The sequence below is a fragment of the Perca flavescens genome, chromosome 9 (genome assembly GCF_004354835.1).
Source record: "Perca flavescens isolate YP-PL-M2 chromosome 9, PFLA_1.0, whole genome shotgun sequence".
Taxonomy (NCBI): Eukaryota; Metazoa; Chordata; class Actinopteri; order Perciformes; family Percidae; genus Perca; species Perca flavescens.
Genome location: NC_041339.1, coordinates 10,234,189 through 10,252,712, shown reverse-complemented (window position 1 = coordinate 10,252,712; position 18,524 = coordinate 10,234,189). Strand labels below are relative to the sequence as shown.

The 18,524-nt window shown below is 39.6% G+C and overlaps 2 protein-coding genes across 3 annotated transcripts; both read left to right on the top strand.

Moving 5' to 3' along the window:
- Window positions 1–5,172: 5,172 nt before the first annotated feature.
- On the top strand, window positions 5,173–8,226 carry LOC114561589 (uncharacterized). The gene is made up of 7 exons (XM_028587649.1): window positions 5,173–5,249; window positions 5,657–5,701; window positions 5,788–5,836; window positions 6,206–6,262; window positions 6,517–6,670; window positions 7,033–7,154; window positions 8,098–8,226. Exons 1-7 carry the CDS (start codon window positions 5,200–5,202, stop codon window positions 8,224–8,226), a joined length of 606 nt encoding a protein of 201 aa, XP_028443450.1. The 5' UTR covers window positions 5,173–5,199.
- A 6,231-nt stretch (window positions 8,227–14,457) lies between these two features.
- gng12b (guanine nucleotide binding protein (G protein), gamma 12b) lies at window positions 14,458–17,198 on the top strand. 2 transcript variants are annotated; one of them, XM_028587906.1, is made up of 3 exons: window positions 14,458–14,657; window positions 16,026–16,146; window positions 16,232–17,198. In XM_028587906.1, the coding sequence occupies exons 1-3, from the start codon at window positions 14,653–14,655 to the stop codon at window positions 16,355–16,357; spliced, it is 252 nt and encodes an 83-aa protein (XP_028443707.1). In that variant the 5' UTR covers window positions 14,458–14,652; the 3' UTR covers window positions 16,358–17,198. The 2 variants fall into 2 exon arrangements, with proteins under 2 accessions (XP_028443707.1, XP_028443706.1); XM_028587905.1 differs by lacking the exon at window positions 14,458–14,657 and having other exon boundaries at window positions 15,921–16,146.
- The last annotated feature ends 1,326 nt before the right edge of the window (window positions 17,199–18,524 follow it).

The window sequence follows — 18,524 nt, the reverse complement described above, 5'->3', positions numbered from 1 at the left end:
CCCATATGGCATATTAACATAGTTTTTGGTTGCTGTTTTTGTTCCTGGTCAGTTGTTGTTTTGTGCAAAAAATACATTCTAACATTCAGCCAAAGCTATTATGAGGCATCTGCAGTCTGGGTAGACTAAATCAACAAGCTTTTGCTAAGGTTGAGAATGCATTTTTATCCCCTATGTCTTACATTGGAATCCTGTGAAGAAGGGATATCTTAAATAATATCCGAAACAGTATACATATGGACATGTAAGTGTTCTTTTAAAACAGAAGTAAAAAAAAAAAAAATGTAAACCTATCCTTTAATCTGACAGTAATTCTTAGATTAATCGATTAATAATTTAATGTAAAATATGTCCAACCAACAGCACAAAACTGAAAAGTAAGGACTTGAGAACTAGAAGCAAGGAAAATTTGGCATCTTTCCTTAATAAATGACACAAAATGTTTTGTTAAATTTTCCAGCTCCACTCATCTTTTGCAATATTTGATATGTGACTTAATTTGCCAAGTTTGTGATTTATATTTATGATTTATGATTGATTAGAATTTTTTGGCAATATCACCTAGAGATGTACAATACTCCTCCACTCTGCTTGTATGAGTTTAAGTATTGCCCCACTGTTCAGTACACAAGTGTACATTTAGTCCTGTTGATTTTAATCCGGAGTGAGTAAGTTATTAGTGTATTTGTTGGGGCAGCAGATCTGAGCACTGTGCACACACAGTTACACACCACAGGGCAACTGTTGCTGTCATAAACTCTGCAGAACCTCTCTGTTGGCACTGTGGGAGCCCACCTGTGTAAAGCCCCATAGCCACATCAAATAAATCACACCACTGTAAGACTTCAAATATATTTTTATCAATGCTTTCAGTGTGCCACATGTTTACATTTACCACACATAAGTACACATGCTGGATGCAGACAGGCACACCACAGCTGAAGGCATTGCAGACATTCTTTTGGCTAGAGGGATTTTAAAGGCTAAGTCCTCATACAAAGAATTGCACACCCTGCGGTGACACATTTCCCTGTTTGTTTTACTGAAATGAAGACTCTTTTCACTCATACATTTGTTTGACTGAGGCAAAGATTCTCTATAACTAAAGATAGCGCATTATACACTGCACCAAAGGTATGAAATGATACACACTTCCTGTCTAGTAAATGGGCGGGGCCTTGGTTGTAAGTGTAGTAAACATCATGTGGATGGATGAAAAGTTGTATTTGCATGATTTATTAATATTTTCTTTTGCTAGCATTAGGTATTTATGCAGCTAAAAGCCATTACGAAATAGTTTTGTCACGGCATTTGTGAATGTTAGTTAGCTTATTTGTGTTGCCAGATATTGCGAGAGTTCGTTCCTGAGACAGAAACAGGTCTCATACAAAGTTCATTTTCTCCTGATTTGTCCGTCTAAAAATTTTTATTTTATTGTCAGAATGTTCAGTAGATATGTGACTTGCGAAAAATCTGTCCAATATTTACTTTGGTGACTATGGGCCAAAAGAATCGGAGTGTTCATGTTCACTTCTCCCATTGGAATCATTACACAGATACAGGAAATGACTCTGAGTTGGGGCATTCTAAATCACCTCTTAGTGAGGTCTTGATCCCAAAATAAAATAAAATGGCAACTATAGCTTAAAAGATGTTTATATTTTCCTTATGCAGCTTCAGATTTCTTTAAACCAATCACAATTGTCTTGGGCGGTGCTAAGCGCCGGACGGAGCCACGGTGCCTCTGCAAAATCTCAATCTCAGGAAGGAACATGTGTATTTTCAAAATTTGTTTTAGTCGTGCAACAGAAAACTCTGATTGGACAGATAGTCTAGCTTGCCGTCTGGATTTACCCTGCAGAGATCTGATGAGCAGTTAACCATAGTCCTCATAAATCCACCGGAGTTTTAAATTACAACACAAAGAAAGCGGATGGTAACGGACATCCGGCCGAAAAGAGTGACATCCGGGGTGTCTCTGTCCACCTTACTGTACCTTACTTAAGTAGGAATTTTGGGTATCTATACTTTACTGGAGTAATTATTTTACAGCAGACTTTTTACTTCTTCTCCTTACATTTTCACACAATTATCTGTACTTTCTACTCCTTACATTTTAAAAATAGCCTCGTTACTCCTATTTCAGTTTGGCTTGTCATAAAAAAAACACACAAAAAAACCTATCCAGATAAATCGCGCCATCCGGATAGAGTGAATTTAAGTATAAACATATAGTTACCATTCCGACACCCTATTGGTTTGTACGCGATCCATCACACCTGCACAGACAACGACCGTTTTCTACCGGACCAGCAACGTGGATTTTGGTGCCTTATTAGGTGCCACTTAAATGCCTGTGCTTCTCTCTGATGCTCGGAAAATGGACTTTAGAGGGAACTGAAACATCGCCGCACGGGACGCTACACTCGACATCAGGTAACATTAGCCTACCGCTAGCTAGCAGCTGGAGTAAACCCGATAAAAAGCTGACCGCTAAACTGCGTAAAAGTGTCTGTATTTCACTTGAGAAGATTGTAACACCAGACTGTAGCTGCCGTTGTGTGAAAAACACAGACTCAGCCTGAAATAAGTTATATTTATAACTTTTCAGTTATTTCACACTTTTTTGTTAAGTACATAATTCCACATGTATTAATTCATAGTTTTGATGCCTTCAGTGAGAATCTACAATGTAAATAGTCATGAAAATAAAGGAAACACATTGAATGAGAAGGTGTGTCCAAACTTTTGGCCTTTACTGTATATCAGCATACTTGTCTACATTACTGCCACTTTCAAGGTAATAATACAACCTCATACACAACAATGGAGCAGTTACACAGAAAAGCTTTGTTAACGTCTTTACAGCACATTTGAAAACTTATAGAGCTTTATAGTAGCCGCTGGCGTCACACATAGTCCCTGCAGATGTTGGTTGGTGAGGAACAGACCATCTGTGACGCAGCTCTCCCTTTTCCTGTGTCCACTCATGCCTTCCCCGTGCAGCTGAAGGCTTAAATACTACAGCTGTGTTGATAAGAGAGCCGCAACATTGAGTGTTAAGCGGACTTTGTGCACAGGTCAAGAAAATTAAAACTATAAAATCAGCTTGTATAGTCTGACTGTTACAAAAAGTACAATTGAGGTGTTTTAATATAATGTTTCTTTAGACAGGCTTGAATAGTCACTCTGCAGCTATGCTTTCTGTTTCTTTGGTTACTGGACGTGTGTGTAGCTTCTATTTTTAAAGCCTCCACATATTTAATCATTTATACTTTAGAGGGTAACTGCTTCCTGTGTAGGAAGCGGAAGGGAGTGGGTGGGGGGATTAGAGGGATGCATGGTCTTGTCTCCCTTCTGTAGTCGGATCTTTAGTCCATGTTTCATCTGCCTTCCGTTTTAGCGTGTCCCCCCGCCTTTGTAATATCCTGCACCAAAGCACAGAGCAAACAATTACCACACCACAGTCCTACAGAGCCACTTTCTGCTGTGTTTTCTTAATTTGTTCCAGCAACAAAAGCTGCAAGTTATCAATGCTAAAATATTGTTGGGTGCACAGAGAAATTCTCATTTATTGCTCAACAGCATGTACAGTGTTCTACTATGAAGTGAACACATGATGTTCTTTTAAGATTTTTTTTTTTAATAGAAAACAGAAAAGAAACTTCAGGGTCCAAAGGCAGCTGCCCCTTTGAGCTCTTGCACTGCTGTTGGCCAGAGTGAAAGGTAGAAAATTGCAACGGTGCAGCCTCTCATTCAAGTAGTTCAGGGAATGACGTAATGAGCCAGTAAAAGAAAACCATTGTGTCCTGGAAGTGGGAATTGTGAAACAGGAGTCCGTTAGGTTGGGCCACAGCTTTTACGCACATTGAGTCAATTCCAGATTAAGTCAACTGTCACTTCTGGGAAGTTACACAGCTATAGACTTGTGCAGTAACATTTTAGTAACTTCACTTCTTATAATTTCTGCAGTATTGTGCATAAAGCTGGTCATTCATTGAACTATGTGCTGCAACCTATGATGCAGCTTTGATATTTTTTTTTTAACATTTTGTAAAGACATTCCCTCACTTTTCCTCTAGCCAGCTGCTCACTTAGCCTGTAAAATTACTAAGATTGACACAAAATGCCCCCCCATAGCATGATTCCTTTGGTGATGATGATGACATTTTCATCTTACACCATCATTCATTATTAAAACTATTATATAGCATTTTCAAAAAATGTTTACATGCTTTAATGTAAAAAAGAAAAAAACTTTATTTTTCTTATACTGCCCATGGCTGCTGCACCTGTATTCACCCTTCTGCACTGTAAAAACTGAGATTGAGCTTAATTAATATTTAATTTAAAAAAAACAATAGTAACCTTTACATAATAAAAAAGACTATGCACAGTTTAAAATCACATTGAGCTCAATTCAACAAATTTGAATTATTTATTTATTGCCTTTTACAGCTTTGAATCACTGAGTAGAATATAATTGGATTTTATACGGACAGTCAAAGTTGCAGAAAATTGATAACTTTTACTTATTGGGAGGTCTTTGGTTTTAATCACCTTAAACGTTTAGCCATTTTGCGGCACTTGGACGTTACATCAATCATCTGCCACACATTTCAGGACTGCTGTTTTCCCAAAAGTAAGACCTGTTTAAGCATTGGTAGTAAATGAACAATACATAACCAAGTATCTTAAGTAGTTGAACATTGTGTTGTGTTACTGCAAGTTACTAAACATGCATACTTTACTGAGCTGTAGCAAAATGTAGCTAGAAGTTAGTCTGAAGTCAGTCATTCAAAGTCAGTCTGTATTATCCATAGACAGTATATAATGGACCAACAGATGCCGTTGCTCTGGACGGAGACCAGTGAAGGCTATTAGAAGGACTTTTCCGGTGATGGCCAGCTTTACTGAGCAGCCTCCAACTGAGAGAGACAGCGTAAATGTGACGTGAGCAATAACGTTGTTATCAACTGGTGAATGAAAACAATGAAAATCCAACTTTTAAATAGAACGCATTCAACTCATTTATGACGTCATTCCCAGTTGCGGCTTCCGAGTTCCAAGGTAAATAGAATGCGGCATAAAGCACTTTTCCCACTTTGGTTGGAAGTGGAATTGTCCATTACATTACATTATGCAAGTTTGCCAGATCGGGTGAGGCGGGTATGGCTGCAGCCTGGAGCCTCCCGTGTCATGCCGACCCGTCTCATGCCCTCCCTTCTCATGCCCAGGCGTGTCCAACGGTAAGTTAAGAGGGTCAAAAATACGAAATCGCAAATTATTTTCCAAATGGAGTCACGGGTAAGTTCGTGAGCACATTTGTTGCAATCAATTGAAAAACATTTAAACTGTTAAAGTAACAATTTTAGCCATACAAATAGTTTGCTGATTTCTGGATGTTATTGTTGTGTCCCTGATGTTAACGTATATTTGATGAAACCTGCGATGACTTTTCATTTAAAACTGCATCAGCGTTTTCTGTTGACATTTGTTAGTGAATATTAACTAACGTTATAGAGCAATTTATGGTTGCAGACTTTGATGGTTTCTTTTTGTGATTTTAGTGATTTTAAGGTACACATCAGTGTCTTTAAAAAAAATAACACACCGCAGACTTGTACAGACCAATATGTTTTCTGTTTTATTACAGTATGCTCTTTACATTGTGCTGGGGACAGATTTTGACTTCACAACTGTAAGTGCCCAGAAAGTCTCCAGACATATTACAGTGCACTGTTTTTGTAGAACATGACTTCATTGTTTGAAATATTGTATTTCTAGGATGACATGGCCACAATCAAAACACGGTGGTGCCTGTTGCTCCTGTCAGGTACAGTATGTCTGATTTCATTATCACAGGTACAACTGTAACATAAAAATGTGTAACAAAGCCAAAATCATACATATAGATCAAATTACTATTCTTCCTAATCACTAACATATAATTTAAGAAAATCTGTCCGTTTTAAAGGTTGGCACAGAAAAGAAAATCTGAAGGTCCCATCGTAAGAATCACATTTTGATAGTCATTAATTGCTGACAAATCTAATGTTGTGACCTGCATGCTAATGGTTCTTTATTATATAATTTGATTAATCTTGGATCCAAACCTCTGACTTCATATGCATACTTTGTACTGACTTTTAAATATTTAATCTTTGCACCCTGTGATGATTAAATAATTGTTGTTTCTGTACAGATAATAGCAGATAAGGAGGAGACAAAGAGGCCCAGGACAATCCCTCCTGAACAGTCGGTTAGTGTGAATGAAGTAAACTTAATGGCTTGTATACATACCTACTGTCAAAATACTACAAATTGTCTCCATAATGAATTCTCAAAATAAGTGTTCATTCAGGAAACTGTTGACCTGACCAAGGAAATGGGGATTCTGGAAGTCAGAAAGAAACTACCATAGCATGGGACATAAAATAACATAAATGTTTCTGAACTTGAACGCTTACAACAAAATACTATAGAAGTTATTTTTACATACGACATGCTTTGCAGATTACAAGATGTTGTCTCGAAGACATATTGCTTGAGGTGGTCTTCCAGGATGGTGATAAGGCACTGATGACCTTGGCCCTAGTCTGTTCCTCCTTCAGAGACATAGTCACCGATGAAAACTTCCGGGAAAGAGCTCACTTTCTGTGGCTTGACAGTAAGTAAAAAATTATGCTTTAAAAGTTGTCAACTTTAAACGTTTCAGCATATTTATCACATGAAGCATAGTGTTCAATTTGATCATCCTAAAATTTTGTAATACGGGTGTGACTAATTGGAGCAAGTTCTCCACCAAATACAAAAAAGAATTCCGGACAATGTACTCAGTGCTGAACTGCTCCCAGTGCTATTGTCCATACAAGAGCTGCATGCCGGGTATTTATACTGTATAATGTGCTTTGAAACTGGATGGCTGTTTGAGTGGTCACTTTTTGACAAAAAAAAGACTGTCTGAAACAAAAAAAAATGATACACTGTATGATAACGAAACGCCAGGATACTTTTGTTCTATACCCACAGGTTACGTTGGAAGAGGAAGGCGGGATGAGCTGCGGGGGATATATTCTGAAGACCCCCACCCTGGATTCTGCAGCCATTTCTGCCAACTAAGGGAAGGATTTCCTGAGGAGGGACGAGGATCTGCACACACAAGAATAAAAAAAGAAACCTGTTACACTCTTTCCAAGACTCCTTTTTATTTTTATATTCTATATTGTTTTCACACTTACTGGGAAATTGTTGCAAATACAATTGCTTATCAGCAAGGCGAGAGGGCATGAGACTGGAGGCTCCAGGTTGCAGTCATAGAATGAATGGATTTTTAGTTTGTCTATAGTCTGCATTTATTTTATAGACGGACATATAGTATTCCATTCATTAGCATGATAGTCTGCCGTTATCTTACTGTTTAGTTAAAAAAAAGACCCAAAACACCAAATACTGTATATTTTAAAGTATTTTATTCATTTGTATGTTTAGTTAAAAAAAACACACTAAACACCAAAGTAGGAAGGAGACATAGCGAACCAGCGATAGCGGGAGGGCATGAGACGAGAGGGCATGACACGGGAGGCTGCAGCCATACAGTCTTGGATCTGGTAGTGGATCTGTAGTTGTAGAATGATAGATAATGCAGACTGATCTCATAAAGTGCCGTATGTATGACACGCCAATTCGTATGCCATTTTGGCGTGTTATCAAAATGCATAATCGCTTTTTAGCGTGTATATTAACGCAATTCGCCCGCCATTGACCTACATTACGAGTGAATTGTCACCGCAGCAAGTAGTATAAAGGGACGTAAGTCCGGGGAGGGGGGTTGGTTGGGGTGGTGGGTGGACTTTCACCCGGGACAGTCGGAATCGTGTCCCCCGTGTGGCGATTTTCAGCCGTTTTTTTAAGCCTTCCCCAATGTTTCTTTCCTAAACCCAACCGTTTATTGTTTTCCTGAGCATGTTTTTGTTGTTTTTTTCCGTGTTTTTGTCACTTTTTTGTGTTACTAAAGCCTTTCCCAGTGTTTTTTTCCTAAACCCAACCTTTCTTTTTCCTTTTTTTTCAGCGTGTGTGACGTTGTTCTCGTGATAGTACGGCACATTCTCGCAATTAGGCAACGCCCCGTGGCAACATTATGACAGCGGTAATGAACAATTCCGCTTCCAACCTGGAGGGGAACTGAAGCGGGATAAGCGCTTTAGTGTTGCTTTAAAACAGTAAGGCTATTCAGACTGCAGGCAAAAGTGGCCCAAATCTGATTTTTTTTTGGGGTCAAGTAACCAGGTCAGACTTCTTCAAAAGTAGTGTGAACACTCAAATCTTGCTCAGATCAGAATTTTAGGGCCCCGAGTGCCAACAGCGGCGAAGGCCCTATTGAAACTGAAGGAATTCTTCCTTTCCTTTCTTCTGGCAAATTAATCGCCGTTTTGAGGGGCTTAACATACTCAAAAACTCACCAAAATTGGCAGTCGCATCAATTCTGGTGAAAATTTACATATTTTAAAGGTTTCGGGAATAGGCGCACAAAAATGGCTCGCTAGCGCCACCTACAAAAATTTTTTTTAGCCCTTGCAGCACATTTAACGTAGACTCACGAAACTTGGTACACATATGTAGCATGTCAAGACGTACAAAAAACATCATTTTATATATAATATTGACTTTTGGTCATAGCACCCCCCATTGGCAACAGGAAATCAGCCCAATATGACAAACATCATCCAATTTACATCAAACTTATATAAACTATAATGTGTGGTCTACATGTGATACTGAGCCGCCGCCTATACATTAACCATGTCCACTTACTCAGGTCACGCCCCCTTTCATAACATTTGAACAATTTAAGGTAGAGTCTTGTGTGAGGTATCATTGAACTCAGCAGAGACTTCCTTCTTCATTGGTGATGGTTTGGTCTGCCCCTTATGCTTAAGCCACGCCCCTTTCATAAACTGGTGACCCATTTAAGGTAGAGTCTTGTGTGAGGTATCATTGAACTCAGCAGAGAGTTTCTTTTTGATTGTTGATGGTTTGACCCGCCCCCTATGCTGTAGCCACGACCCTTTTTTATAACTTATGACCCGTTTAAAGTAGAGTCTTATGTGAGGTATCAATGAATTTAGCAGACTTCCTTTTTTATTGGTAAAGGTTTGCCCCGACCCCTATGCTTTGGCCACGCCCCCTCTCATAGCTAATGAACTGTATGACATAGAATCTTGTGTGAGGTATCATTGAACTCAGTAACTTCGCAAGGAGTGGCGTCCGCCAGTAGCCCCGACCGATTTTTCAATGCGGCTACAGTGTGAACAACCAAGGCGGATTTGATGCAACTTTTACGTTAATCTACATTGACATTTGTCACAATTATGCACCGGCGGGAGTTAGCCCTAGACACAGACGGTAAAATTTAAAACTTGACTAGGCCTACCAAATGGAGAACAGTAATGCAGCAAGTCAATGGAGGGAGAGTGAGGTGTTAGACTTAATTAGTGTATGGGGAGATACTTCAATTCAATTCAATTCAATTCAATTTTATTTATAGTATCAAATCATAACAGAGTTATCTCGAGACCCTTTACAGATAGAGTGGGTCTAGACCACACTTTATAATTTACAAAGCCCCAACAATTACAGTAATTCCCTCAAGAGCAAGCATTAGCAGTAGCTATTGCGACAGTGGCGAGGAAAAACTCCCTTTAGGAAGAAACCTCGGCAGACCCAGACTCTTGGTAGGCGGTGTCTGACGGGGCCGGTTGGGGGTGTGATGAACAGTGGCAAATAATAGTCACATTAAAGATAGTGGAACAGTGACGTTGAAGGTAGTCGTTGTAGTTCATGTCACAGCAGGACGTTGCGGGATGAAACGTGGCGCTGCAGAGCATGGGTGGATGCGGCGGACGCAGCCGAACGCGGCTGGACATTGCAGGGAATTGCAGAGCATGGCTCTGTGAAGAAGAAACGTAAGGACTCCGGGGAGTAAACTCCCCAGAGCTAGGTTAGTAACAAGCAGTTCTGGGACAGGATGCATACAAAAATTCCTTTAATTACGACTAAGTGTTCCAATCTCTGTAACAGGATTGTATGGTCAATAGTGTCAAAAGCAGCACTAAGATCTAATAAAACAAGTATGGAGACAAGTCCTTTGTCTGCAGCAGTTAGAACGTCGTTAGTAATTTTCACCAGTGCCGTCTCTGTGCTATGATTCTTTCTAAATCCTGATTGAAAGTCTTCAAATAAACTGTTGCTATGGAGAAAATCACATAACTGATTAGCAACTACCTTCTCAAGGATCTTGGAGAGAAAGGGAAGGTTAGATATAGGTCTATAGTTTGCTAAGACCTCAGGATCGAGGGTGGGTTTTTTCAGAAGAGGTTTTATCACAGCTACTTTAAATGACTGCGGTACATGACCTGTTAATAAAGACATATTGATCATATCTATTAGAGAGGTGTTAACCACGGGTAATGCTTCTTTGAGTAGCCTCGTTGGGATGGGGTCTAAGAGACTGGTAGATGGCTTAGCTGAAGATACCTTTAACATTAATTGTTGAAGGTCTATGGGATAAAAGCAGTCTAAGTATATGTCAGGTCTAGTCGTTCTTTCTAGCAGTCCTGCGTTGAAAGGTGAACCATTAGAAGTTAAGTTGAGGGCAAAAGGTGATGAATTTTATCTCTAATTGTTATAATTTTATCATTAAAGAAGCTCATGAAGTCATCACTACTCAGAGAGGAATAGATGGCTCAGTAGAGCTGTGACTATCTGTCAGCCTGGCTACAGTGCTGAAAAGAAACCTTAGGTTGTTCTTGTTTTCTTCTATTAATGATGAGTAATAGTCTGATCTGGCATTTCTGAGGGCCGTCCTATAGGTTTTCAGACTGTCTTGCCAGTCCAAACGAGACTCTTCCAGTTTGGTGGAGCACCATTTACTTTCAAGTTTTCGCAAGTTTTGCTTTAATTTACGAGTTTGGGAGTTATACCTAGGTGCTAGTTTCCTTTGCTTCATCTTCTTCTTTTTGAGTGGAGCAACAGAGTCTAAAGTAGTCCGTAGGCAGGCCGTAACACCATCTATACAATTGTCAATTTGAGAGGGACTAAAGTTTACATAAAGGTCCTCTGTTGTATTAAAACAAGGTAATGAGTTTAGTGCTGTTGGAATGTCTTCCTTAAATTTAGCTATAGCACTGTCAGATAGGCATATAGTATAGAAGTTTTTATCTAATTTTGTATAATCGGGTATTAAGAATTCGAAAGTAATTAAGAAGTGGTCTGATAATAAAGGATTTTGTGGGAATACTAATACATCTTCAATTTTGATAACATATGCCAGCACGAGGTCGAGGGTGTGGTTAAAACAGTGCGTGGCCTCATGCACACTCTGACTGAAGCATTCAATCAAAACTAGAAGGATCATACCGTAATCACTCCGTTTTGGAAAAATAGCAAACAAAATGGAAGAACGGGGACACAGGAGAACGTGGCTGCAGTGTCAAAGGAAGGTGAAGAGCCTTAAAGCTTCATTCTTCTCCTCAGCACGTGCTCATTAATGTTACGGCTGCCATTACACAAACATTTTTAAATAAAAGCGAAAATGCTTACTTTCTCCATAACCTCCCTAACTTTAGTCTAACAGCGTGCTGCATCTGATGTCATTGTTATTGTTCTTCTGCGCATGCGGGTCAGTTCGAAACTTCAAACAGTTGGACACATTTTAAAAGGTAATATGAAAAGCCAAACAACAAATCGGATCTGAGCAAAAAATCTGAATTAAGCATTAAGACTTGCGGTGTGAACGTAGCCTAAATACATTTTTAAATTTAAAGAATGTGATCTCTCCCACCTAGTATATCATGGGAAGGGCAAACAAAATACAGTGATAACTATAGTCCCAGTAATTCTTGGCAAGCTACGGAGTTTTGTTGAGTCAAGTGATCATTGGCCCAACATATGTTGTTTTCATTAAGGTAATTTTTTGTACTACCGCAACAATAGGTGTTCCTAAAGGTTTGCCTTCTCAATCTGATTTCCCCAATGGCAGAATTCAAAAGTTATCTTAGTTGTCTTTCTCTCAAGAAATGCATTACAACAATATGATATGTCTATTATTTTGTTTACAGTCTTAATAATTTAGAAAAATAAGCACAGATAAAATACTGTTAAATTAACCTGAATGACACATAGATGGCCTGTGTACATTGTATCCCTATTGTACACATTATTCTGGTCTTTGTTTAAATTTAGCACCTATCTGTACTTTATTGTTGTCCTATGCATTGAATTTAAATTAGTTTAGGTACTGATAATTAAGAATCATAGTGCAAATTAAGCAATAATGTGCAAAAACATGAGTTAATATGAATCCCTTTAGAAATGGTTTATTTATTTATTTGATTAGGACAATGCACATTAATGAACATTTCTGTAAATGCACCAGTGTTAGCCAGTTGGACAATTTTCAACTGTAGTCCTAGTTGCCTAGCATGCATGTCTTTATGGTGGAAAGAAACCAGAGCACCCGGAAGAAACCCACGCAAACACGGGGAGAACATGCACACACCACATAGAAAGGCCTGAGACGACCTGCGTTCGAAGCCAGAACCTTCTTGCTGTGAGGCAGAAGTGCTTACCACTGAGCTACCGTGCTGCCTTTGAATCCAAATATTTTTTATCCAGATAATTAGTACATCTAAATCAATTACCACCAGATATATAGTAAATCTAAATTAATTACCACCAGATATTTAGTAAATCTAAATTATTTTTGCTCAGATACTTACTAAATCCAACATATTTTAACTGTTACTTTTATTATTATGTACTTAATTTTATTGTTTAAGTTAATTTATTTAACTATTTTCAATCAATGTAGTAGTAATTCAAATTTATTCTATTATATTACATGTCACTTTGTTGCCATCATTCTTTTAAGTAACTACTGGTCACAGTTTTTGCAGTGTGTATGAGCATATGTGTATCCTGACAAAGCCCAGTCTGCTCTGATTGGCCAGAGTGTTTCTGGAATCGGAGCTCCGCCACAGCCTCGCTGTTGTATCACTAGTTGAAGCTGGAGCTACTGCAATGTAGTATAACGTTATAGCAGGGCTTTGTACCGTGAAAAATAATAAAGGCTTCTAAACCAAATAAAAAAAACTACACAACTGGACATGTCCCAGTAGAAATGACCAGTATTGCCACCAAGATTACAGCTATCTTGCGTTAGCATGCAGCTACTTAATATTTAGCACTAGGCTAACTTTAGATTGTAATGGAACGAAGAAACACTTTCTACCATCAAACATAGCAGATAAAGGCTTCTGAACTAAACATTACCCAATCGGACATGTTTCAGCAGAAATGCGACCTGAAATTGGGGAGAATTTAACTAATTGGCAGCCAAGATGACAACTTTTACTGCTGTTAGCATATAGCTACTATAGTTAGCAGTGGACACTAATGGCGTTTTTCCATTACATGGTACCTGCTCGACTTGCCTCGACTTTACTTCTGGCTATGGCAAACAGCCACATGACAAGAATCAAAAACAACACTCTACGTTATGTGTGTGTTGCGTTAGGTCACGGCAGTTTCCTGCGGCGTCGCTATGACAACCATCCACGCTTGCTAAATCTGCGGCCAAGTCGAGCCGAGCCGAGCCGAGTAGAGCTAGCACTAGCAGTGGATAAGCGCCATAATAGAATATAGCAGCACTTTCTATCGCAGATAAAGGCTTTTTAACCAAATATTACATAACCGGGAATGTTTTGAAGTAATGTGACCTTGAATTGGGCAGAATTTAACAACACTTGCAGCCAAGATTACATTTTACTGCCGTTAGCATGTAGCTACATGCGACAATGTTAACACCACCGCAGTAGAGTAGTAAAAAAAAAACCACTCCAGTCCTGTCTACCTGGAGCAGATGATCAATCATAGCAGGCCGGCTTAGAGTTGCGTAACACTTAGCCGAGAGTAGAAAAAAACGGAGTGTTCAGTTGGAAATCTGACATTAAAGCTCACGGGGGTTTCTCTTAAATACATTTACCTCATTATTTGGCCACGCATAACATGAAAATCTAACATTCTAACATTGTAGATGTGACAGAAAATACGAAAAAGCATAATTGAATGTCCACTTTAAAGAAGCTCACTCAGTTGACATTTTTAAATCTAGATTGAAAACCCACCTCTACTCATTATATTATAGCCAACCATAGCACACCATCCTTTCTGCGTCCTTCAGAAACAAACCTTTTAACTTGTTGTTTTATGTTGCTGCTTTTATATTGTTTTAATGCTGTTTAATTGTTTTGCTGCTACGTGTTATTTATGTGTTCTTTTAAAGGCACACTATGCAGTTTCCGTTTTTGTAAAACAGCTACCCCTAGAGTCGCTGTGGAGTACTTGCATTAAACGTTACTGTCGTAAATACCACTCGCACGTCTCTGCACTCACGGCCTGATGCCCTCCCGCCTGTAGGACTGGTCCTATTATCAACAATGGATGAATCAACAACTTCGTAAATTAGATAGATGAGATTCAACTTTATATATACAAAGTATAGGCAGGTGGTGGTAAAACATGACATACAACCAGCAAGCGCAACAACATACGACATAGAACGCAAGCAAGTTTACTTGACATGTTGATAAAATGTCGTGAGTACTCTTCAAGTTGGCCTTATTAAAGTCTCCTGCAATTATGTGAACACCGTCACGTTGGGCCTGCTACTGTTCATTTATGGTGTCCAGCAGGAGAGAGAGCGCCGTGTTTACATTGGCATCATGTGGAATACACACAGCCGTAACGATCACTACTGTTAGCTCTCTCGGTAGAAAAAAAAGAGTAATTCCAAGTCACCCGTTTTATGCACCAGGGATCTGGCATTGGAGAGATACAGGCTCGGTAGAGGTGGCTTGTGTGCTATGTTAGCTTTAGCATAACACCGGACCTGCTGCCCCGCTATTCCTCTCCCTCCTCCGTCTGCGCCGCCTCTTAGACCTGACAACAATCCACAAAGAGCCCGGCGGTCTCGCTATGTTGTCTGGGATGTTGTGTGTTTAATGAAAGACACTCAAAATAGATATCTGGTGCTGGTCGCCGATGTCCAAAAGGTTCTGGTGGGTGTAGGGGATGTTCGCAGAACTGACAGTAGTAAAGCAATTCGTGATTCTCACGAGATTTGGCAGGGTGCCACCTACCAAACCTGCATTTTTTTTCTCAGAGGCGTCCCTCCCCTGCTTTGCTATCGGGGTGATTCGCCCTACTACGAGTTTGTTTACTATTTAAATGACTTTGAAGCTGTTATATTAAGGTACAAATCTTGCATAGTGTGCCTTTAATTGGAAAGTGCTACATTTGATTGATTGATTTATTGGGCATTTTTGGACAAAACTGTTCTGGGGACTCCTTGAGAGGAACTGCCCACTGGGGAGATCCCTCTAGAACTACATAGCTACCGTAAGGGCTTTAGTTCTGTTTGCATTCGCACCGCCACTTTTTAAAATACACATGCTGTGCAGACTCTCAATTGTCACATTGCATCATCGCATTACATCACTACACTATTTTAACAACTACAACGCAGCTACAAGTCTTTGATCTATGTTGTTCATAACTGGACTAAGTGGAAGAAAACATTTAACTATGTAGACTACTTACTTCTCTGGAAGAAGCACAAATATCCTGGAAAAATTAACAAAACAACAAAATCTGCGAGTAGGGAAAGCATGCTAACGGCCCTGTGATATGTTGAACTGAGCTGAGCGTCTGCTCAGCTCAGTTCAACATATCACAGGGCGTTAGTTTCTAAAAGGATTAAATTATTTTGACTTTGAAGGAAGTGGTATTCTCAGCAGCATGGCCTTTGTGTTTAATTCCTACATCCTACAGGAACATCTTGTTGCCAGGAATCATTTAAATAGATGTATTACACTGTGGCTTCGTTGGTTTCCTCTGTGCAAATACCAACTGCATCTCCACACTAATTAATGCATGTACAGTAAGTGTATTTTGTTCCAATCCAGGTTTGTGCACAGCTGTCCAAAAGCTGCATTGTCATCAAAAATGCAGAGCTCTAGTAGCATAGCTCAGGCCAGGCGGATGGTGCAGCAGATGAGGATAGAGGCCAGCATCGAGAGGATAAAGGTGCTTTTATAATCAGTTATTCACACCATTCTGAGTGACTTCTGTATGTCAAGGTAGATCAGCATGTGGACTGATTTTTTTACAGGTGTCCAAGGCTTTATCAGACCTGATGTGCTACTGTGGAGAACATGCCAAGAATGACCTGCTGCTCATGGGCATCCCCGCTTCAGAAAACCCTTTCAAAGACAAGAAGCCTTGCACTTTTTTGTAGGGGAATACCTGAACTCTTGCTGCTTTCCTTTGGATTTATGTGGAATAAAAAAAAAGCTGATAGTAATACTATTTACAACTTATCTTAAGGCCAGTGTTTCCCCTGTACCTTTTTGCATGCCTGCTAAAGTTCAAGGACTGTATTCCTCTCTGCTTTGCAGTCAGATAGCAGTTACAGCAAAGAATTTGTGGCCTGAAAGGAGCTGTGCCATCGATGGGAGAGTTCCTGACTCTCTAATTATCACAGCACACATAAACAAGCCCCCTCAATCATTGGTCCAATCAGATTTAGGCTTTACGCTTTCACCTCTTACTTTCATCAGGCTTGCTTCAGGAAACAGTTGTTGTAGGTTGGTGCTACTGATAATGAGCACCAGAGATAATAATATCCTGTCGCCGGACGGGTTAACTGTGCTGTCCATTACATGGAGACAAATAGAAAGAGTGGAGGTCCATTGCCATTGATGCACAGCTCCTGCTCCTAATGTCACTATGTTCTATCTGCAAAGCTTATGCTTATTACTGTACAGGCAATTTGAAACCTGGTTACACCAGATGACAATGTTAGTTTGAAACATTCCATGTTAACAACTGCTCTAAAACTTCCTCTGATTTTATTATGAGAACCTATGACTGGCAGTGGGTAGCTGTGACTTTATTTACTTTGTGTTGGTGCTCATGCAAAACATAAGCAACTAATTTGAAATTTTACCAGCCATGGTCTTAATAATGAAGTGATCTGGCTTCAACCTCACGACTACCTTTTAATCACATAAGTACTGTTTTCTTATACTGTGAAATCTCATACTATAGGCTGTTGTGTGTATGACAAAATATTTCAAAATGACTCATTTTCAATAATAAATTGCATTTAGATATATCTCATATGTCCATATATATTATTGTAGTGCACTATGTATGAGTGTATACATACAGTACACAGAGTGTATACTCAACCTCAGTATCTACCTATTAAATATAGCATGCTTTCTGCTGGAATTCATGACATATAGTCTATATTTTGTGGGTAGTAACACTTCCCTGCTTAAACTGCGAGAGAGATACCTACAGTAACTACTCTGACCTAATTTGCACTCATTAGTCCATTTTTGTCCTATTGTTAACCAATTGTCATTCCTTTGTTGGATTCACAGGTCCCCGTGTTCAAACAAGAGGATGAGTGTCTATATGTATCAGGTCAGATGCACATAAACATTCTTGTTTGCTCTAATTTGTCAGTGGAAGTTATGTGCCCCTGAACCCTGATCAGTCTGTTATGCAGCTTTGAGCAGTCCTTTCTCTCCTTTCTCAGTCTCCTCAGGTTTGATGTTACATCCAGGTCAGGCCAGATTTGTTGGCCTACATTGATGTAACCCTCACTTGAGTCAGATGATGGATAGCGCTGGCTTTGTAGCAGCATCGTTTGCAGTGATTGTATAACCTGTCAGTGCAGTGGAGAAGCGCTGGGATAAGCCATTAATCCAGTATCTCTTATATCTCACCTACTTTTAGTGGCCCCTCCCTGTGTGACATGAAAGCTTTACTTTGTCATGTTTTGTGTGCAGTCCAGTGTGCAGTTGGCTCTAAAAATGTTTCAGTTCTGCTGATTGCCAACTACTCTGAAAAAGACAGCAGCAAAACCTCAGTGTCATTGAAAAAACAAAACTATTGTTCTGCCGTAGACTGTGGAGCTGAAGGGACTCTAACATCAGTTCAGTGGAGTGTAGAGCTGCATGTTTATGCTTTGAGCACATTTTATCACATTTGCAAACTGCACCCCTTTAACTTCGGTCAATTTAACACAAACCCTCAGGCCACTCTGTCACACCCCACACTATTCTCCAGTCTTCCAGTCAGTCCTTCATTTTGACATACTTTTCCCTCCCAACTGTTTTCCACCACCTGATAGGACCACTGGGAGAAGATTGTTGTCCTCTTAATATTCCCGGCTACACACTGACATCTCTGTAGCAATTAAAAGTGTGACTATTGTCAGTGGTCAGGGGGAACACCTCTATTCACAGGGCTATGTTTGCCATGAAGCTAAAGTACTGTATAGCTCTAGCAATGGAGACCTGAATAGCCCTGACTCATGCATCTATTGTCTTGTGACCCTCTGTGTAGAAGGCTTTGTCCCTCCCCACTCTGCGCAAGCACCAATAATTTCT